Source organism: Salvia miltiorrhiza, chromosome 1, assembly GCF_028751815.1.
Source record: "Salvia miltiorrhiza cultivar Shanhuang (shh) chromosome 1, IMPLAD_Smil_shh, whole genome shotgun sequence".
Taxonomy (NCBI): domain Eukaryota; kingdom Viridiplantae; phylum Streptophyta; class Magnoliopsida; order Lamiales; family Lamiaceae; genus Salvia; species Salvia miltiorrhiza.
The window spans coordinates 60,468,640-60,491,369 of NC_080387.1; the positions used below are offsets into that span (position 1 = coordinate 60,468,640).

The 22,730-nt window shown below is 35.7% G+C and overlaps 3 protein-coding genes and 1 non-coding gene across 5 annotated transcripts; 2 read left to right on the top strand and 2 right to left on the bottom strand.

Annotated features, from left to right (window-relative positions):
• The first annotated feature begins 1,706 nt into the window (after positions 1–1,706).
• On the top strand, positions 1,707–5,801 carry LOC131000351 (transcription factor PIF1). Of its 2 annotated transcripts, XM_057926232.1 has the most exons (8): positions 1,707–2,046; positions 2,137–2,860; positions 4,101–4,199; positions 4,296–4,361; positions 4,454–4,519; positions 4,812–5,204; positions 5,324–5,402; positions 5,494–5,801. In XM_057926232.1, exons 1-8 carry the CDS (start codon positions 1,955–1,957, stop codon positions 5,496–5,498), a joined length of 1,524 nt encoding a protein of 507 aa, XP_057782215.1. In that variant the 5' UTR covers positions 1,707–1,954; the 3' UTR covers positions 5,499–5,801. The 2 variants fall into 2 exon arrangements, with proteins under 2 accessions (XP_057782215.1, XP_057782208.1); XM_057926225.1 differs by having other exon boundaries at positions 5,324–5,801.
• Positions 5,802–9,286: 3,485 nt separating this feature from the next.
• Positions 9,287–13,840, top strand: LOC131000367 (26S proteasome regulatory subunit 4 homolog A). The gene is made up of 6 exons (XM_057926244.1): positions 9,287–10,308; positions 10,827–11,072; positions 11,615–11,784; positions 11,852–12,068; positions 12,176–12,316; positions 13,571–13,840. Exons 1-6 carry the CDS (start codon positions 9,832–9,834, stop codon positions 13,652–13,654), a joined length of 1,335 nt encoding a protein of 444 aa, XP_057782227.1. The 5' UTR covers positions 9,287–9,831; the 3' UTR covers positions 13,655–13,840.
• On the bottom strand, positions 9,321–9,544 carry LOC131007436 (small nucleolar RNA U3). Its single transcript, XR_009096136.1, has one exon. It is a non-coding gene; the product is annotated as a small nucleolar RNA U3 (small nucleolar RNA).
• Positions 13,841–15,333: 1,493 nt separating the features above from the next.
• On the bottom strand, positions 15,334–15,795 carry LOC131010989 (glycine-rich protein 5-like). The gene has a single exon (XM_057938721.1). It carries the CDS (start codon positions 15,793–15,795, stop codon positions 15,334–15,336), a length of 462 nt encoding a protein of 153 aa, XP_057794704.1.
• Positions 15,796–22,730: the final 6,935 nt, after the last annotated feature.

A 22,730-nucleotide genomic window follows, 5' to 3' on the forward strand; every position in this document is an offset into this window, starting at 1 on the left:
TAAAAAATAAATTAAATAAATTTTTATTTAGGTAAATTGTGGGTGGTCACAATGTGGCTGTTTAGCATTACTCTAAATTAAAAGCAAACACAAAATAAATAAAATAAAAAAACAGTCAAAACTCATCATTAATTGTGGTATCAATATCCTAAAAAGCGTAGGATTAGATTAGACATCACTAGGAATTGCATAAATTTGACCTAATTAAATTCAACCACAAACTCTCGCTTCAATTTCATTGACTTCGACTAACTTCGATTTCCTTTTTCTTCTAAAAATAAAAATATGACTCAATAATAATCTACATGGCACAACTTCTTTTCCAATCAAATTTTGGACTATTTTGCAATTATTCAGGTCAGAGCCAAATTTATCTCTATAAACTTTGATCAAAATAATAAAATTTTATGGGTTAATTTACCTAGGTTATCATATTTCAGTTTGGTCGGCGTAGACAAAATATCTTTTGCCAATTGGTTTGTAATATTATAACCGCAACTTAATTGAAGAAAACAAAACCAAAACTAATTGAATTCATTGGTTGGTTTGATAATAAATAAATAAATAAGGGAATAAATTCCTTCATCCCAATTAAGTTGATCAACACTTCCTTTTGACACGAAATTTAAGAAATTAATATTTTAAGTGTGTTTGATAATAAATTAAGTGAATAAGTAATTAGATATTTCATTGTTTATATTTATCCCACACAAGGAAATTGATCATTCTAGTTGAAACGACCCAAAAATAAATATTAATCAAGTTAATGGGAGCAGAATGAGTACATATAGGCAATTATAAAATATATAGTATTATGTTTGTTGCATAATGTAAATCTAGAAATATATTTTCTCTGTCCATAATATAATTATTACTTTTGATATTTTGATATGTCCACAATATCATTGTTACTTACATTTATAACAGTAAGCTCCACATATATAGCAGTACTTTCCACTCAGAATAATACGACATTACTATTAATTATTATTCATCACTTTATTAAAGCTCTTGCGTCTACAAAGTGATAATAATATTGTGAACTGAGGGAGTATGTTATTACTGGTTGGCGGGTTTGGTTGTATCGAATGTTTACTATTAATCCAAAAACAAAACAAAAGTATTGGTCTCTAAGCATTGAGTGAGGCAAAATTTTTTTTCTACCTTTTATACTTGATAAATATTTTCCCCCTATATTTATGTATGAAATTTGAATTAAAATTTTGCGCTTGGAAAAGCATAAGCATAATATGAAAAGAAAGCGAGTAACATGTTCTGTCGGATCGAAACCAAGGAATGGAGTCCTTGTGTGATGATTTGTGGGAGGCTTTCATGCATGTTCGACAACATGTGGTGGTTGAGTTTCTTCACATGCGCCGCGAGGCGAACAGGGCAGCCCATGAGCTTGCCCGGTCTTCTTTTTCTTTTCCTGATGTAGTGATCTGGAAGGCCGACTTTCCTAGTTGGCTTCTAGATATTGCTATTTCCGACTTTTTGCTATAATATTTCTATCTTTCGCTTCAAAAAAAAAAAATATATATATATATATATAGAAGTAAAATGTTGTTTGGTAATTAGACGAAGCGATGGCAGTTGATGATGAGTGGATGATTGTTGTGTTGTAATGAAATGGGAGGTGGGGACACACACTACAGTGCGCATACTGTCTGTATCACTTTCGACATTTTCTTCTCAACAATTTAACGTTATTCAATTTGTTCGTTGGGGGCGGGGGGCCTTATCTTCTCCCCCTGCGCAACAACCCATTTACCACAACCAACAATCATCTACATACAAAAAAGGCTAAGCACACAGGAGAGAGAAATTCAACTTCCTCTATATTTCTTAAATCCTCCCCTTTTTGGAACTCCCTCGCTATCCTCAATCATACCTAGATTCAATCTCTTCGGATGATTAATTTCCCCACCTGAAAACAAATTACTCAAACCAGACCATGAATCACTGCGTTCCCGAATTTCATGAAATGGAGGACGACGATTCCATTCCCACGCCTTCCACTTTCTCTAGACCCAAAAGGACTGCGACGTAAGCTTTTAGATGCCACTGCCCTATTGTTAGTGGAATTATGTGAGATTGAATTTGTGTTTCTGTGTTTTTTACTTTGAGAAATTGTAGAGGTGAGGAGGAGATCATGGAGCTGCTATGGCAGAACGGTCAAGTAGTGGTGCAGAGCCAGAACCAGAAACCGCCCAAGAGGACCGACTCCTGCGGCGGCAGCGGAGAGGTCGTGATTCCGCCGGAGAGGGAGATCCGATCCACCGCCGAGGAGCACCAGCATTTGTTTATGCAGGAGGATGAGATGGCGTCTTGGCTTCAGTATCCACTCGATGATTCCTTCGATCGCGATTTCTACGCCGATCTCCTCTACTCCGCTCCGCCGCCGCCGCCACTCATCACCGCCACCGCCAACGCGCAGCCTAGGGCGGCAGCGGAGATCCGCCCCCCGCCTATCCAGACGCCGGTTGCCAGACCTGACAATCCGCCGCGGGTGCACAATTTCGTGCATTTCTCGAGGCTCCCGATCAGGCCGAGGACGGCGCCACGAGAATCGTCGACGGTGGTGGAGTCAAACGAGACTCCGACGGACGCACGGGAGTCTAGGGTTTCTCACAAGGTGACCGACAGCAGGCCGCCGGTGCACGCGGATACCTCCACGGTGAGAACTAGAGACACGTCGGGTGCCGCGGGTACTTGTGACCTCACCGTCACCTCGTCGCCCGACGGCTCCCCCGCCAGCTTCAGCGGAGAGACGCATCAGCCGCAGCAGAAGCCGGCGGCTGCCGCGGATGATCGGAAGCGGAAAGTAAGAGAAGCCGACGATAATGAATGTCAGAGTGAGGTAAGCAATATTTAAAATTTTTAAATTGTTTAAATTATATTCCGCCCAAAAAAGAAATTAGTTTTTGTTTATTTGCGGGTAGATTCCAACAAGTTGGGTTATGGCCCTCTGGGGCTGTAGTCAGACAGAGGGTGCATGTTAGCATCGAGCCGGAACATATAACTGGCGTGCGCCCTCGACACGTGGTAGTTCCGGATGCCAGCTGCGTTTGTTTTTGCCACGTGGGCAGGGCAGGCGGCATGCCACGAATTCGAACCAGGTGATAGTAGGTCAGAGTGAACACATTTTTATAGGATATGATTTAAACACCAAAATTGGAAAATAGTGGCAGTGAAGTGCGAGTGGCTGATGGAGCAATGTTTTCGGCGCCAGATCACGGACATTGCCCTCTTATCTCTTAGGAGCCTCCAATACAATACGTCTCATTCACAGATACCTATTTTTTATAAAATAAATTATTTCTTTTCCTAACTTTGGATACAATGTATTTAGGTTCTCATAGCATAGGAATCAATACTATCCATACACATTCAATGCAAAGGCGGTTGTGGTGGATACATGGGAGGGACTTTCTTATTCAATTTTCTAGTTATAGTTTCATGGCTTTTATTACCAGTGCACATATATGAGACGTATTATCATGAAAATGTGATAGGTTTACTCAGCTTTTAAGAGCAAGTGTTAGTTAACTTCTGACGCATTGCCCCTTTGAGCTGTGGAATGGTTGTTTTTGGTGACAAGGATATTAATAAATATAGCTTCATAGATAAGATGATGCTCACAGATCTTGTCAGGTGGGTGGCGGCTGTGGCATTATCCTTGTCTAATTTAATTTGTCATTACTATTATTTTCTTGGATCCAAAACCGCTGTGACTGGATGGAGGCAAAGGGGTATTTATTACAATCAAAAGGGGTAGAAGAAGGAAATCTGTCCTAGGTTATGGAATCTGAACTAGGGGAGCCACATTGGAATACTGCCTTAAATGCTGAATGGCTTCTTATAATCTTCACATAATTGTTTGCATTCATGCTCAGCTCCAACGATAAAAGTAATCTGTTAATAATGTGTCTTCTTGTCCAAAACGAGAGTAATTATCACCTCCTCCTAGTATTTTACTGAAGCAACTTATGGTCAAATGAGAGAGGTGAAATGGTTGTAAAATAGGTTTACTCTTCAACTAATCCGTGACTAGAAAATTGCTCCCTTCTATTTATACCATTTCTAATTCATTGGTATAGGATATCGAGTTTGAAGCTTCCGAAGGTAAAAAACAAGGCCGTGGTTCATCATCGACAAAGAGATCACGTGCTGCAGAAGTTCACAACCTGTCGGAGAGGGTTCGTACATGTCCAAAGTTTTGAAGTAATTTGACACTGGTTTGTTTCAGCATATGATTATGTTGCTGAATTGCTTGAATGTTGTTACTCGTGCAGAGGCGACGGGACAGGATAAATGAGAAAATGAGGGCACTACAAGAGCTCATCCCACGTTGCAATAAGGTCTGAGAGTTTAGTAGGTATACATATCATTAAGTTTGAACCAAAGCTATTTGAATTGAATTCTCATTGTAGCTTTAAATTTCTGAATTCAGTCAGACAAAGCTTCAATGCTGGATGAGGCTATCGAATACTTGAAATCACTTCAATTACAAGTGCAGGTAGATCTAGTTTTACCAGTTTTAATTTATAAATTGGTATAATCTTCGTTTGTTAGTATATGAATGTGATGTGATCAACTAATAGCATGACTAAGTTTTGCATGGCCCCTGCATATCACTTCTTGCCAGAGTATCAACTAGAATGTCTCTTTTTGTTGTTTTCCTTAGTTAAAAATATGCTCTGTTTACAACATGCTTCAATTTTGGGTTGGCAGCAATATTTGGTATTCCAATACATTCCATCCATTATCATTTTGTGCATTCAAGTTTTAAAAAGCGCGATTTTGTGCAGATGATGTCGATGGGTTGTGGGATGGTTCCCATGATGTACCCGGCGGGCATGCAGCAGTACATGCCTGCAATGGGGTTGGGCATGGGGATGGGGATGGGGATGGACATGGGAATGAGTCGTCCGGTGGTCCATTATCCACCTATGATGGCCGGCTCAGCCATGCCGAATCCTGCAGCTGCGGCAGCTCAAATGGGTCCTAGATTTGCCCTGCCACCATTTCATATGCAACCAGTTCCTATACCTGATCCTTCAAGATCACAACCTACTAACCACACAGATCCCGTGCCAAACTCCACTATTCCTCAGAATCACAACCACCCAAGGTTTCCAAGCTTTTCGGATTCGTATCAACAGTATCTTGGTTTCCATCCCACACAACTACCAATACCACAGGCAAGATTGATCTCTATAGTATTACTAACATCTTGTGAAACTCTCTGTTTAACTACTTATCCTTGTCCATTACATTTTTGATGAATATAATTATGATAAATCTGGAATTAATTATGCAGAATCAAGGTGTGGTGCAGCATGACGACAACAAACCAAGCACCAGCAAAGACATCGGCAACCCTCATAACCAGCAAACTGGTAAAGAAACCATGCTACTTTTATGGCATTTCACATTTATAATTTATTTTGAATTTGTGATGAAGGTGAAGAGATTTGTGTGATAATGCAGGATGATTTGGGGTAAGATCACTGACGGGAGGCTATATATCGTCCCACCCGACTAAATTTTGTCACTGAGTAGACACGAATATATATATTTATATATATAATATATATATAGATATCCTCTAGCTAGCTAACATAATTTGATACAATATGTAAACACTAAGCATAAGTGTTTTTTGTTTATCTCTCTTGGTGTCTTGAAATGAGTTGTTTATCTTGGGAAATGGAGATCTGAAATACTACGCGATTATTAAAGGTGGAAGAATAATAATATTCCGAGGCTGCGGAATATGGAGAAGTTTTAGCCCCTTTTTTCTTGGTCCATCGCTCAAATATATACTATGAGATAATTCGGGAAGATCATTAGGGTCGTGAAAAGATTTTTCACTTTGAATAATATTCTGCCCATTTATACTATTCGTAGTTACAGGTGTTCAACGGTGGCAATATTCTCGCCAATGCTTTTTAGGATGCGTTATCTCTGGTTGTAAATTTATCATGGAAAAAGGAAAGATAAATTAAATTTCACCCTTTAAATTCTTCTTTTCTTTTCCCACATTTCCTACTTGATCCTTACTAATTCCTTATTTACACTACGGGTGTGTTTACTTTGGTAGTAAAATTTTCATTTGAAAATGATGGATAAGAAAAAATGAGATAATATTATCTTTTTCTTCTTTTTTTATCATGTGTTTATTTTGTTAGAAATAAATGGATAAACAAATTGAAATGTTGGAAAATATTTTCACACCCTCCTAATAGGATAATATTATCCAACATTTGCAAGAAAAGGAGTGAAAAGGGGCTGCCCGAATAAATTTTCCAGCCTGACCGGAGAAAATTATTCATCATAGGAAACATGTGAAAATGATGGAAAATATACTTTTTCTAATATTTTCTATCAAAGTAAACACACCCTACAAAGAAGGGATAATATTATCCATCCAAAAATGGTGTAATAATATTATCCCTCCTGTGTAGTGTAAATGAGGAATGAGTAAGTGTCAAGTAGGAAATGTGGAAAAGAAAATAAGGATTTAAATGGTGAAATTTTATTTATCCTTCTTTTTCCCATGATAAATTTACAATCAAAGAGAACACACCCTTAGCTTACAATTCAGAGATCAACGGTTCACTTCAACCACTATTTAGCAGATCCATTTTTTTTCTTCTTTTTGAATATTTTCTTTGTGATTTCTACTGCTCACACTTACTGAAATTTTATCTGATCTATTGTCATTTACGTAGACAAAAAACACGACGCCTAATAAAATCATGGAGCTGCAACATCATAAAACAACATGCAAAATGTTGTGTAGGAATGCAACCATATAAAGCATATTTTCGCGATTCTTGTTGCTAATAATAGCGCACTTGGTGGCACAAGTACCAACTAATAGGATACCTAACATAAAATGACAAACATGAATTACTATGTGCTCCCCACACTAACAATATCCTCATTTGTCGGTTATGTACACAAAATCAATTACTCCACATGATCTCAATAAACTAGTAATACTCAAAATAAATGAGTAGCAGTAAGATAGAGTTCCCCCTTATCCAAATCAAGCAATTGTTGGAAAATCGACTTCTCTCCTCACATCAACGCTTTGTTTCTTACTTTTCTTTTCTATTTTAATTTTTATATTTTTATTTGTGTTTGCTATTTATATTTTTATTTACATGATTTTTTAATTATGATAATTTTAATGCAATTAAGGGGGGTGTATTCGTTCAGAAATTCTGTAGATTTTTAAAATATCTGGATTTTAAAAGTCTACAGATTTCATATATATTCTGAACGGATTTTTGGATGAATTTTAAAAATCTACAGATTTCACACAGATTTCTAGATGAATTTAACAAGAATTTGACGTGATTTTTACGGATTTGAAATCTACCATCTCAGCGCTCGTTGGAGTTAATTGAGCGTTGGGACAACTCCCAGCGATCACTGGGTTCAAGCGATTGTGAAAAAAAAAAAAAAAACTCAGATTATAAATTATGATTGCGTGCAGAAATGATTAGAGGCAGTGATTAATGATGCAAAAATGATTTGGTGAGAGAAAATGCATCAAATATATTCTTTTGGGTGCCAGTGATCGAAAGGCATCAAAATGATTTGGTGAGAGAAAAGACATCAAATATATTCTTTTGGATGCTAGCGATCGAAAGGCAGAGAAAAGGCATAAAAAATGATTTGATTAATTTCTCTGAGACCCAGTGATTGTTGGGTGCCAGCGGCCGTGGCCGCTGGCACCCAGCCGGCGCTGATATATGAAATCTTTCGAATTCTCATGATCGGAGGTGAGATTTGTTCATGCGTATTTTTTGAATGAAATCAATGAAAATCAGTCCAATTTTTAAATAGCTCTAGATTTTCATAGATGTTTAAAAGTCTGAAACGAATACCTCTGGATTTTTATAGAATTTTAAAAGTCTTGAACGAATATCTCTAGATTTTCATAGACTTTTAAAAGTATTGAACGAATGCACCCAGATTTTAAAAGTCTGCAAAAATGTATTAAAATCTTGAACAAATACACCCCCTAAACTTTAACAAATTATATTTGTTCATTTTAAAACTATTTAATTTTATAGTACTATAAAACTTCTAAAATGAAAATTTGTTGTATTAGTTGAAATATAAATTTGATGAGTTATGTATATTAAAAATTAAATTTCGAACATGATTTTAGATTATTTAATAATTGTTTGTTTGTGTTTGTGTAAGACATTTTTTATTTCTTTGTATAAAGAATAAAGATCTTTTTTTAATTAAATATAGATTGACATTTATATATAGAAATATGTCATGAATTCGTTTTTATGATTATGTACCTCAAATCTAATCAATATATATGCGTACGTAAATACATCATACTCCCTCCGTCTCACAAAAACATGAACGGTTTTTTATTTTGGGGTGTCTCACAAAAACATGAACCTTTCCACTTTAGTACATCATGGCCCATCACTACTTTTCTTTAATTAATTCATTACTCTCACAACACCTTTTAAAGTGAGACTCATTTTCCACTTACTTTAACTCTCAACTAACATTTCTTAAAACTCGTGCATTTCTCTTTGTTCATGTTTTTGTGAGACGGAGGGGGTAATAAATTATAATTATGTGTTAGTATATTTTATCAAACAAAACAGTTTTAAAGTCTACTCATAAAATTGCAAGATCACTCGCGTAAATTTTAGCAAAGAAAAAGAGAAATCTGTAGCTATGTGTTAGTATATTTTATCAAACAAAACAGTTTTAAAGTCTACTCATAAAATTGCAAGATCACTCGCGTAAATTTTAGCAAAGAAAAAGAGAAATCTGTCAGCTAGCTGCCCGGCCATCCGAACCAGACCGTGGTCTAGCCAAGAACGATCATCTGAGGGACCAGCGGCTTGATTTATCGCAGCCGATAGTAACCAATAATCACGCTCCGACCGGGCAGGCCATGTTTCATCTTCCAGACATACTTTTCTTTAATTAATTCATTACTCTCACAACACCTTTTAAAGTGGGACTCATTTTCCACTTACTTTAACTCTCAACTAACATTTCTTAAAACTCGTGCATTTCTCTTTGTTCATGTTTTTGTGAGACGGAGGGGGTAATAAATTATAATTATGTGTTAGTATATTTTATCAAACAAAACAGTTTTAAAGTCTACTCATAAAATTGCAAGATCACTCGCGTAAATTTTAGCAAAGAAAAAGAGAAATCTGTCAGCTATGTGTTAGTATATTTTATCAAACAAAACAGTTTTAAAGTCTACTCATAAAATTGCAAGATCACTCGCGTAAATTTTAGCAAAGAAAAAGAGAAATCTGTCAGCTAGCTGCCCGGCCATCCAAACCAGACCGTGGTCTAGCCAAGAACGATCATCTGAGGGACCAGCGGCTTGATTTATCGCAGCCGATAGTAACCAATAATCACGCTCCGACCGGGCAGGCCATGTTTCATCTTCCAGACATGGTTCCTGTCTCCTTAGAAATCAAGGATACAGAGGTACAACTCTATAGAACAGATCCTGTTCAAGTAAGGTCGTGTACCCTACTCCTTGCTAACAGCTTATGTACGTGTCACTGTTTCATATATATCCGATGTGGGATAGTTTAGTGTTGGTTTTTAGTTTTAGTTTAAAACTAACCTGTTATATGGGCCGGGTGCAGGAGAAACCGGGTCGGATAGACCCACTGACCCTGACTATTTCCGTCTTCTTTTTCTTTACCTTTGTTCGCAGTTCGCACATTTATTTCTTGAACGCTAAGACAACTTTCTCTACGCATATTTGCCCAATCTCTAATCCCCAAACCCTAATTTCGCCTTCTAATAATGGGTCAAGGCACTCCCGGCGGCCTCAATCGGCAGCTCCCCGGCGACCGCAAGAACGAAGGCGACAAGAAGGAAAAGAAATTCGAACCGGCGGCGCCGCCGGCTCGCGTCGGACGCAAGCAGCGCAAGCAGAAGGGCCCGGAGGCGGCTGCACGGATTCCGGCGGTGACGCCGCTGACGAAGTGCAAGCTGCGGCTCCTGAAGCTGGAGAGAATCAAGGACTATCTGCTGATGGAGGAGGAATTCGTGGCCAATCAGGAGCGGCTAAAGCCACAGGAGGAGAAGACGGAGGAGGATCGGTCCAAGGTTGACGACCTGCGGGGCACGCCAATGAGCGTCGGGAATTTGGAGGAGCTGATTGATGAGAACCACGCCATCGTCTCCTCGTCGGTCGGGCCGGAGTATTATGTTGGGATATTGTCGTTCGTCGATAAGGATCAGCTGGAGCCGGGATGCGCGATTCTGATGCACAATAAGGTATGTGTGACTAATTAGGGTTTCTAGCTGGTTAGGGTTTTGAACAGTCTTTACATGTTTGCTTTTGTGTGTTTTCCTTGTAGAAATGGAAATGAAATACGTCTATTGATATTGAGATTCGTTCTTTACAATTGCATCTGAAATTGGGCGGTGAAGATTTGGTGTATGGCGTGGTAGGAGATGAGAAGAGTGGAGATGTAGTTTATTAGAGGCTGTTTAAGTTGGAAATGCTACTTCTTTACTCTGCGACTTGCTTGAATAACTTTTCTAAAATAGGGTGTCTAGATTCGGTCAGGGCATGGTGTTTTTGTTATGGTTATTAGATACATTCCGTGTGTGCTGTCAATGACTTCTAACCAGAAAAAGAGAGGTAAACAAAATAAGTTTCAGTGAAGCGAGAGCTGTAAAATGCTTTGTATAGAGAAATAGTTTCCTTGGAGAAGGCATCAATGGGGCTTGGATAGGAAGATTGAGTTGCGTCTGCAGGTTCTTAAGTTAGAAAATCTCCCTTGTTGCAGGTTCTTTCAGTTGTTGGACTGCTTCAAGATGATGTCGACCCCATGGTATCAGTGATGAAGGTTGAGAAGGCTCCTTTGGAGTCATATGCTGATATTGGTGGACTTGATGCCCAGATCCAGGAGATCAAAGAGGCAGTTGAGCTTCCATTAACGCACCCTGAATTATATGAAGATATTGGTATTAAACCTCCCAAGGGTGTTATACTCTATGGAGAGCCTGGAACTGGAAAAACATTACTTGCAAAGGTGTGTCTTTTTGTGGTGCATTGAGCCTAAATTGTCAAGATCATATATTTTGTCTTCTCGCAATTGGTAATGTTGTAAATTATAACATAGTTTCTTCAGCATGTCTTGTTTCTTTGTCAAGGGTCATGTTATATTTGTTTGCCAATGATTTCCGACAGAAACAAAAGTGAAAAAAATGATTATATATGCTGCTAGTTGTTACTTTTTTCCTCAGACAGAACTGTGAGGCTTGAAAGGATAGGTTAGCTTTAATAGTGACTAGTGAGTTGACCTTTCATCTGGTTATGTTTGCTCTGAAACTGAACATTGATTTCTTAGTTATAAGCATGAGTATAACTTTCTTTCATTTGGTTGCTACAAGGGCTCAGTCGACTGAGCTGAAAGATACTAGTTTATCCAGGGCATTGATATAGGAAGCTATTTAGAAGTATTATATGGCATCTCTAATGAGTAATGGACATCTTGAACGGATATGTATCGTCATGACACTTTTAAGACTTTGGTCTGAATTTATAAACCACTATTTTTCATTAAACCTTCAGGCTGTGGCAAATTCTACTTCTGCAACTTTCTTGCGTGTTGTTGGAAGTGAATTAATTCAAAAGTACCTGGGAGATGGCCCTAAGTTGGTGAGAGAACTCTTTAGAGTTGCTGATGACCTCTCACCGTCAATTGTCTTCATTGATGAAATTGATGCTGTTGGTACAAAAAGGTAATGTACAGATTTTATTTCCATGAAATAGGTAAAGCTGGTACTAATTGGAGAACTCTGGTCACAGGTATGATGCCCACTCAGGTGGTGAACGTGAAATTCAGAGGACAATGTTGGAATTGCTGAATCAGTTAGATGGTTTTGATTCAAGAGGTGATGTGAAAGTGATTCTTGCGACGAATAAAATTGAAAGTCTTGATCCTGCGTTACTTAGGCCAGGTAGAATAGATAGAAAGATTGAATTCCCTCTACCAGATATCAAGACAAGAAGGCGGATTTTCCAGGTATTGATGGCATGCTTTGTTGCTTAAACTAAATTTTTATGACTTCACCCTATTACAACATTCCTCATTAATGTTCAAACTTAGTAAATGTTATGTTTGATGTTTAGATTCACACATCAAGGATGACATTAGCTGATGATGTGAACCTAGAAGAGTTTGTTATGACAAAAGATGAGTTTTCTGGAGCTGATATCAAGGCCATATGCACAGAAGCTGGTTTGCTTGCTTTGAGAGAGCGTCGCATGAAGGTAAACCCTTCAGATTGTCACCATTTTGTTAGGGTTCCATCGAAAACATAGGGATGAGGGGAAAGAACCCTATGCATTGGGCCGCAATTCAAGTGATATGAATTGTACCCTAAAATTAAATTTCAACTCATAGATAATCTATATGGGATCAATACTGAAAGAACCCTATGCATTGGGCTGCAATTCAAGTGATATTAATTGTACCCTAAAAATAAATTCAGCTCATAGATAATCTATATGGAATCAATACTGAAATATACATACTATATGGAATCAATTCTGGAATTTAAGTGATATACATACTGCATAGTTAGCTCTTACTTTAAGTAACAGACGACACTCCATGTTCGGAAAATTTGCTTAAGATTTTAAATTCATTTATACTTTGAGAAACCCCACGCAAGTTACAATGATGTAATTTATCTCCCTGTAACTTAATTTTATATTATTTGAAAGTAGGAGCTGAAATTTCAATTGCTATAAAAGCAAATTTTGGGAGATCTGGGCTTTCAAATTGTGACGCTAAATAACTAATAACCAAGTCAAGGTTCATCATCGTTTCAGAAGATCTTGAAAGTATTAAGTAAATTCCACTTAGTGAAGTTGAGGATATATTGATCAATAGTATGATTTTTGCAACCTTACTCCTTTTTCTATCAATCAGTAAACACATAACTGTCTATTGTTCTGTTGTTCTCGGATGACACATCTTCATTCATTTTATACTATCTTTTTTCAGTGAAACATTATTGTTTACTTGATTGCCTTACATAAGAAATTCATGCTTCCAAAATCTGGTTTTGTTATAGTTGTCACGCTGCTGGTTGATGAGAATTTGTTGCCTCTTTGTCAAGATTAGGAATGATTAGAAGTTCATGTGATATGTTATATAGAGTGGGACTTTTATTTGTTTGCCTTGTATTACCATTGAATTTGGGCCATTCAGCAAAGTTCCGAAAAGGACTGTCCGCTTTGTTGATTGAGAGGATTTCAGGACTATAGAATGTCATGAGTCATGACTATAAATTTCTAATTATATTAGGGGAGAGACTTGGTTACAAAGTGATTGCGCTGTGGTAGTTTTATAATTAAAGTGAAATTACTTGGCCACTTTCATTGTAGCTTGACACTGAAATATTTTGTTTGGGTCAATATGCTTAATGTAGGTTTCTGTGTGGCTGTAATTGAAAGCCACTGCTATATGGGGTCTGATGTGTTTTAACTTGTATGTAACAATGTGTGTGCGATTCTCAGGTGACACATGCAGATTTTAAGAAGGCGAAGGACAAGGTCATGTTCAAGAAGAAAGAGGGTGTTCCCGAGGGGTTGTATATGTGATGAGTATCAAGTTGAATTGGGGAGTAGATGAATTTGCAAGTTTATCTTTGATTCTTGTTTTTTAAAAGCTTTTGGAAACTAGTTATGACGGTGAACGGTAGCAATCCAATGTCATCCATTATTTAGCAAAGAGCTGATTTGCTTTCACGAGTCTGATTATCAAGAGCTGCGCTCGTTTTGTCTCTACTTGCATTTCTTGCTCTCGTGCGTCGTAATTAGTGATGCCGTTTCTCGATGTCAAAAGAGGCCTCCTTTTCGTTTCCCTTTATGTGATACTATTTAATATACTATATTTATCCTTTTTTCTTCATAAAATAGGTCTTATTTAACTTTTTGAACAATCACATCATATTTTTTCTTCCATATTTAACTAGAAATATAAATTGTATTTTTATTCTATTTTTTAACTAATACTGTATTTTTATTTTACTTTTTTGTACTAACATTGTCTCTATAAATTGTATCTTTATTCTATTTATAATAATTTTAACAAATTTATTAAATTGTGTGTCCACCCTTAAACGGAATTTTATTTCATGGTATGTGCTTGTGCGTATTGATTTTTTTTTCCTTTTTCTTTTAAAGATTGCTTATATATGAGCTCTTCAAAGTGGTTATACACAAGATCCAATGTCGCGTCAATGTTTAAGTTCCAAAATCAAATGATGCAACGGACAATATAGTTACCAACAGACTTCGTCGTATAAATTATTCATGTTGAAAGTATTTCATGATGAAAGCCTTTAGGGCATGTTTGGTTTTCAGTAAAGGATTATGTAGGATAATTTGTAACCAGGATATTTAGCGTGGATAATGACATATTATTAATATTGAGTTGGTGTTTGCTATCATGGCTAAATACAGAATATTCTGGTTTAAGTTAATCCTAGGGGGGAGGTGGTATTATTAGTGTGGGTTATTCCCACAAAATAATACAGAGAGGTGGGATAAAGTTGGAGTTGACCGTATTAATATAACATAATACCAAACACTACACAAATCTGTATTAACTTAACTTATCCTGGATATAAACCAATATCAAACATGCCCTTAAGGTTTATGCAATTTATTTTATTCGAAAATAAGGTTATGATGTCAACTTAGCTTTTCTGAATATAGGTGTAGGGTGTTCCCGCCTAGAACTAGCTGGAGAGGTTTTGCAGGTTTTCGACCTATTTCAGGTTACCTTGGCAACCCTACTCTGAATTTGGCTCACGTTTAATTTATGACACTTCCCTTGGTGATGCTGCTACTCGACATTTTGTTGTAGTGACCACTTCTACTTCTTATGAAAAGATGGATACATTTGTGAACAATATGGAAACGCAAATTTGCGCCATCCATTTTGGTGTGAGTTGGAGATGTCATGGCATTATCTCCTCCGTTTTCTTCACATTTTTTGTTTGTTGACTCAATTATTTTTCTCTTTTTTGTTGTTACATGTATAAAGTACTATAACGTACGAACAAGCACATCGTGACCCAGTGGTACATACGCAACTTTATAATATTTTATGCATGCTAATTTAATTCGACATAATACAAGTCCACAAATGGACGCAAAACCTAAAGAAAACCAAGATTCCGACACACATTTATAACGATAAACAACAAAGCACAATTACATGAACACTCAAGTGAACTATAAAATTAAGTAGTAAAAGCACAACCAAAAAAGCTTCAAGGGGAAGGTAAGCTGCCGGTACCGCCACCTACGCCAGGGAAGCCACCAGTGGCGCCACCAACGCCGGGGAAGCCACCAGTGGCGCCACCAACGCCGGGGAATCCGCCGCCAACAGCGGGGAAGCCGCCACCAGCGCCGCCAAAGCTGCTGACGCCGCCAGGGATAACACCGCCTACTCCAGCAAGGCCACCTTGAGGCGTGGTACCGATAATGCCGCCTACGCCAACACCGCCGGGTATGCCGGGTATGCCGTTGGCGCCCATTCCGCCGCCGACTCCCCCAAAAGGTATGCCGTTGTCGCCGACGCCGCTGAAGCTGCCGACGCCGCCGTAGCTGAGGTAGTTCTTCTGGTCGGCGAGGCCGGCGTCCCCGGCTGGCATCACCCTAGCAGCTGCGGCCACATGCGCTGCAACTACTAGAGAAACTACAGCCATCAAAACCAATGATGATTTCGCCATTCTCTCTCTCTCTCTCTCTAAATGTTTGGGAATCCCCAGTGATTTGTTGACACCTGAAAGAATGTGTTAGGGCTCCCATTTTAAAGAAAGTGGGAGAGGGGAGTGAAGAGAGAGCAGTTGGGGGAATTGAATGCATGGAAATAAAGGCAGATTCGAAAGGCTATTTTCTTGTGATAATGAACAGTAAATTGTGTATCATCTGCAATGATGGTAGGGGGCACTTGTACAATGCACAATCGAACTTGTATTTTCCTAATAAAAACTACAATTCCGATATTCAATTCCAATATGCTAAGTGAAAGTGTAGTTACTGCTTGCACATGATTTTGCTGCAAACTTGTTTCATTGCCCCCACCTACACCAAAATCCAATATATTGTTGATTTTTAGGGTTATTTCGACAAAATTTGTATGACAAAAAAGGTTAAATACTTTTAAAAATTTCAGATCAAATTTAAAAAGGATTTAATTAGTTTTATTTTTTCTCCACATTGTAGTGTTTTTGTAATTTTTTGACAATTTTTTTATTACTTTTTTGTACTTTAAAATTAATAAAATTATTTAAAAAAAACGCTACAATGTGAAGAAAACAACAAAAGCATTATTATACTTAACCATATTTTGTCCAAATAGCATTATTATAAAAAGAAATCTGCTTAATTAACATGATCATACAAGTGGAGAGGCTAGCTAGCTAAGAATAATTGGGTTGTCATAAGCTATAAATATTTCTCTCCCATAATTAAATAACAAAAGGTTTATGTAAGTTATACTATGTGGTCATCACATTTTCCAAGAAAGTGATGTTGTTAGTCTCTTTCAAGTATATACTAGTATCAATTATTTCTTCATATAGCGAGCAATATCTTCGTTACGTACGTTCTTCAATTTACATAATTTCCTCTGTTCTAGCTTAATGATTTTTTTTTCCTAATACTAACTTGTTAATTATCCTCGTACAAAACTATATCTACGTATATAAGAGAAATGTTGTGTTACGTCGTTTATGTGATCACTATTTGCAAGCAATGCTCTTGTTTAGTCTACATTAGTATTTTTTTTTCTTTTATACATAAACATCAAAGCTCATTTTGTACTTTTATTCAATTATTTGAAGTTATAGCGAAAGTGAACAAATCGAACTTTGATTAATTTTGATGTAATTTATAAGATTAATGACGTTGATATATATTTATGTACTTTTGTGTTCAACAATATTAAGTATGTTTTATATTTAACATTAGGGTAAATAGCGCCAAAATTCACAAACTTTTACCCGATTCTCGTTTTTTTTCACGACCTTTAAAAGTTAGACAAAAATACATAACCTTTTGATTGATTCTGATTTTTCCCACGATTGTTAATTTCGCCCAATTTAAAGCTTAGGTGGCACTCGCAATTGCCAACATGGCAACGCCGTCCAGCGAAACAAATGATGTCGTTTCCAACTGTTAAAAACGTTGTCGTTTTGTGTTAAAAACAGTACAAATTGGTTGCAACTCATAAATTAGGGCTCTTCTTGCGCAGAGATTGGTAGAGTTCTTCTTGCGCAGAGATTGGTAGGGTGCGATTCGGCATAATCCATGGCTAGTTCTTGATGTGCTCTTCAAATATGCAAGCAAGAAACAATCGAAAGTGATGAAGAGAGGCAATTGTTGTTAGCGCACGATTGAGAGAGAGATACAATTGTTGGAATATAAAATTAGGGCAGATTTAAAAATTTATAATAGACGACAGCGTTTTAATTTAAATTGTAACGACGTTGTATCCTCATCAACATTATTAAACCACGTCAGCTATAATTTTTGCAGGAGAAATTTATCGTTGGAAAAATCAGAATCAATCAAAAAGGTTATGTATTTTTGTCTAATTTTTAAAGATCGTGGGAAAAATAAGAATCGAATAAAAGTTCGTGAATTTTGGCGCTATTTGCCCTTAACATTATATCATTTTTAAAAGATCTAGAATACTAATAGAGCTAAGGAAATTATATGATCGATCTCGTCTCTTCTCTTTGTAGAAATATGGAGAGAAATGTGAGAGAGCTGTCAAGGTGCTGCAAAACTACCAACAATCGCTGCAGAAAAAGGCCACTTGTCCTCAACTACTCAACCAACTCAGTAAATTGCATTTGCAGAGAAGATTAGCTGCAAGAGAGAGAAAATCAAATTCAATTCCTATATTAAATATAGTGCAGAAATCAACAACTCATCGACGACCGTTGGATCACATATGATCCTTGATCAGACGGCTGTGATGGAACAATGTGGATCCATCTCTCATCTTCAACCTCAATTTAACAAAGTTTAATCACAGTTGTTGTCTGCTATTCCCTGCACTCTGAAGATGGCTTTTAATGCAGAGCCTGCAAATCGCTGGAAGTTGGTCAATTCCATTAATTCTCTTCAATTTACCCAACTTTTTCAAACTTACGTACGCAACCATTTTTCTTTATTTATTAACGTATATATCTTCATCTATATATTCAAATCCACAACTTTCACTCTACTATTAATATGTCTATCTATGTATTCAAATCGACGAATTTCACTGTACTGCTCCTGTTTGAAGTTGAATCATTCTCACAACAACAAGGCCTATATTAGGGCACGTTTACTTTTATGAATAAATTTATTAATAGAAAGTGATGAATAACAAAAATTTATGCATTTAAATATATTTTTTTTCAATATTTAACACAAAAAAAAAAGTTTATCATTTTTTCTTCCTTATTTTCACTTCAAGGATGAATAATATTATCACACCAAAAATGGAGGGCATCCTTGAAGTGAAAAATAAGGATGAAAAAATGGTGAACTTCTCTTTTGTGTAAAATGTGGGAAAATAAATGAGACACTTAAATGCATAAATTTTTGTTATTCATCTTTTTCCATGGATAAATTTATCCATCAAAATAAACGCACCCTAAGGATATATATTTGATTACTAGAGATTAAATTGGTTCCATATTAGTATTAAAGATTAAATTCATCCAATATTAATTTTTTCATAAGAGATGCCAAGACTCATAAGTTAAAAATAATCCTACGTAACACTGTCTCAAGATTAAGTATTGAGTCGAGTCTACCTAATCAAACAATATATTATGAGAGTAGGCACTAAATCTTGTTTAGTCCAACAAATTGAACACCCCTGATCTATTCCATTGTGATCCTCATTTAAAGTCTACTAGCAGAGACAACGTGCATTCACACGTAAAAAGAAATTATGTTAATAAATAATTTTCTTTGTGTAAATTTATATTTTATTCATTTTATAGTAAAATTTATTATTTTAAAATATTTTTAAAACAAATTATCAAATAACTTTTGAATATAAAATATTATAAAATAATATTATGAACAAAAGGAAAAGAAGATTGATATACAATTCATGTTTATTTTCTAGGTTTCGACTTTACATAATTAATTTTAATTCCGATGATTACTTCTAACAAAACTAATAAATAAATCATTTGTATTGTAATTCTACATTATTAGATTTACAAAATAAAAGTAGTAACTTATGTGGATGAAGAGTTCTAAATTATAATGGATACTGCTAATTTATTGAAATATAAAACACAAATCACAATATATTTTTAGATCTATTATATATTAAATTACACATTAATCTTAAATTAAGTATATATGAGGGACATAATAGGGAAATCAAACTTTATAAATAAGGCCCGTTTATAATAGGTATAGATTACTCCCTCCGTCACAATCAATTTAGCCTATTTTTTTCAACACATTTATTTAGGAGAATAAGATTGTAATATAAAGATGTGTGACAATGTGAGTCCATATTAAATAGTGTAAAATAATTATTTTTTTAAAAAAAGGTCAAGCCAGATAAGACAGGTTGAAAATAAACACAAGCCAAGTCAAATAGGGTGATTCAAGTATTATAAAAGTGTGCATTTTTTATAAATTAAATTTTGATATCAATATAAGATATCATCAGAACCGATCACCTACCCACCGTGGGCAAGCATAACGTGTCCACCATTGATGTGACAATTTTAATTAGGATAGATAACTAATAAATCTTATTCTAATTAAAATTATCTTACTATAATTACAATTGTCATATCATGGTGGTCACATTATGCATGCCCACGGTGGGTAGGTGATCGGTTCTGAAGATATCATTGCTACATAAATTCCAATCTTTGGACACAGTTACAAATTATTTCTAACTTTTAAAACGTTTCGATAATGTTCCAATCTTTTAATTTATAGTAAATTTACCCTGTCCATTATTTTGTATGAGTTCACGGTTGAGATTTAGACATAAATTCGATATTGAAATTCAAAATTGATTGAGCACTTTTAAATACAGTATATGGGTTATTATCCAATATTGTCAATTTTATCGTAATACATCCGAAATTGCAATTTGAACTCCTTTGCAATGACTCTTGACTCAATTACTTAGTTACTTGAGCGACTATTGACTATTGACTATTGACTATTGGACATCCGACAATGAAAGACAGTATACAGGAGGATGAATCAAATAATCAACTTCGAAAACCATGCATCAATAAACTTTCAATTCTCACTCCTACTTAAAAAGTTAAAATTTATGAGTGGTGATACAAATCAAGAGATTAAAATATGTGCTAAAAATATTTTACAAGATTAAATTTATAAAATGTAAGGACAACTTTGAAAGTAATATGTTTAATTCTTTTGTACTTACAATGAGATTAAAAACTTATTTTTTAGGAGAAAAGTTGTGTGGTCCACACCAATTAAGAATTTTAAGCATATTTTTTTTTTACTTAAAATAGAAAACGAGTCTATTCTAATGGGACATAGGGAGTAATATTTATACATAGTAGGGTTAGACTATAAATTTATTTTAAAATATAAACTATTAACTGTGTGAATATATATATGTTGAATTTTATAGTAATAATTATAAACATGATTAATGTATGGTGTAGACATGCATGTCTCTTTAGTGGATGGCACACTATCGTTCTTGCGGCTTTAATTTGGTATAGAGCTGAGCATTTTGAGTGCGCGCAGTTTGTCACCAAGGATCCATGGCCGCTTGTTTTTTCCATGTTTATTTGGATTTGCTGCGTCTGACTTCAATTATTTCGTTCTTTATTTTAATATTTATAATATAATAAATGAATACTCTTTTTTTTTAAATAGTAATATATTTTTATTGAATTTTCACCTTTAAGATGTTGACGAGGCTCGGCCTTTAATATGCTCTTTTGCTCTCAAAAGTTTTCTTTTGATTTTATTTCTTTATAAAATTCCTAATTTATTAAAAAAATAAATAAACATGAAACATACCATCATACAAATCATCCTTCAATTTTATTATGGGCGTGTTTGTTAGGGGTTACAAGGGGGTATTAGCTTATTTATCTCCCCTAATTGCATGTTTGAAAGGCAACATAAGTTATAGCCTCGGCCCGCAAGAAAATCGAGGCCCGCTGTAATTCTACTGTTACACTTAGATTATGGAACCCTGCCCCCCCCCCCCCCCCAAACCCCCAATCCCTTTTCTACAGTAGATGACACTAATTTTGGGTCTTCCAATTTTGGCCTCTCTCGTCTCTCTCACGGTCCTCCTCTCGTCTTCCGTCAACCACGCCGCCGTCTCCCTTCCCTTCCCTCAGCCACGACAGCCTCAGTCAGCCGGAGGGCCGCCATCATCGCCTCCCTCATCAGCCGCTGCCGACCGATGATAGGCCCCCCTCCTTGGCGAGGCTGAGAAGAAGAAAAGGGGTTGGGGGGGTGGGGGGGAGGATCTGCACTGAAAATTTGGGCTGAGGTTGGGGGGGGGGGGATGATCTGCACAACAAATTTGGGGTGGGGGGTGGCGAGAATGAGAAGAAGAAGAAAATGGGGTGGGGGTACGTGTACTATCAGATTTTTTGATAGTTTTTTTTATATTTTTTTTTATTTCTTAAATAAAGGGCAAAAAGGTAATTTACTAATTTAATCTTTTTTTTGAGACAATTTGTTCATTTAATCTTAACTTATATATTGTCTATCAAACAAAAATATTAGTTATCTCAACGATTATATCTTAACTATCAAACACCTATAACATATTAACAATCTATCTCAATCTATATTATTTATCTAGGTTTTATTATCCATTATCTCATCCCAACTATCAAACAGGCCCTATATGTACAAAATTGCCGCTTAAATTGCATTTGTTTGCAAATTCATTTACTTGGCCCATTAAATATAATATATACCCCTCAAAAAAAAAAATACTATATATATATATATATATATATATATATATATATATATATATATAGCATAGATAGATTGACTAAAAAGATAAATATACTATTAAATATTTATTTAACACCTTAGTTTAAGATTACGATCTTACACATTATTAAACATATAATATCTCACACAAGTGTGTTCACGCTAGACGGTGGACTCTAATTTATACCCGTTTGAATGGGTGGAGAGATAAACCAATCAGTTAATTAATTGGAGTAATAATCTTGGGGGATCAATAATACTACAAGTTCTTCCACAATTTTAAACATTGAGATGTGGTTTACTTTTGAGGATTAGTCTTGATAGATAAAAATAATAAGATTAATTTTTTATTTGAATTAAAATTTTTGGTATATTTCAAAATCCTTAATTATTTTTATGAAAAAATGTTAGTTTTACTTGATTCATATACTATTAAGAGAATGTGATTGGAGAAATTTTACTTTTAAATTTTAAGTATAAAAATATTCAATTATACATCTTATCAATCCAGATAAATATCTCTAATAAGTAGTTTTACCTCGTTAGTGCAAATTAATGTATATACACAAAATTTAGTATGACGCATGCAGATACTCGGTCAACGTCGTTGCTACCACAAAAAAGAGTTGGTCAAGCCATTTCAAAGGAGAAGAAGTCGCTTTGCTCTACCATG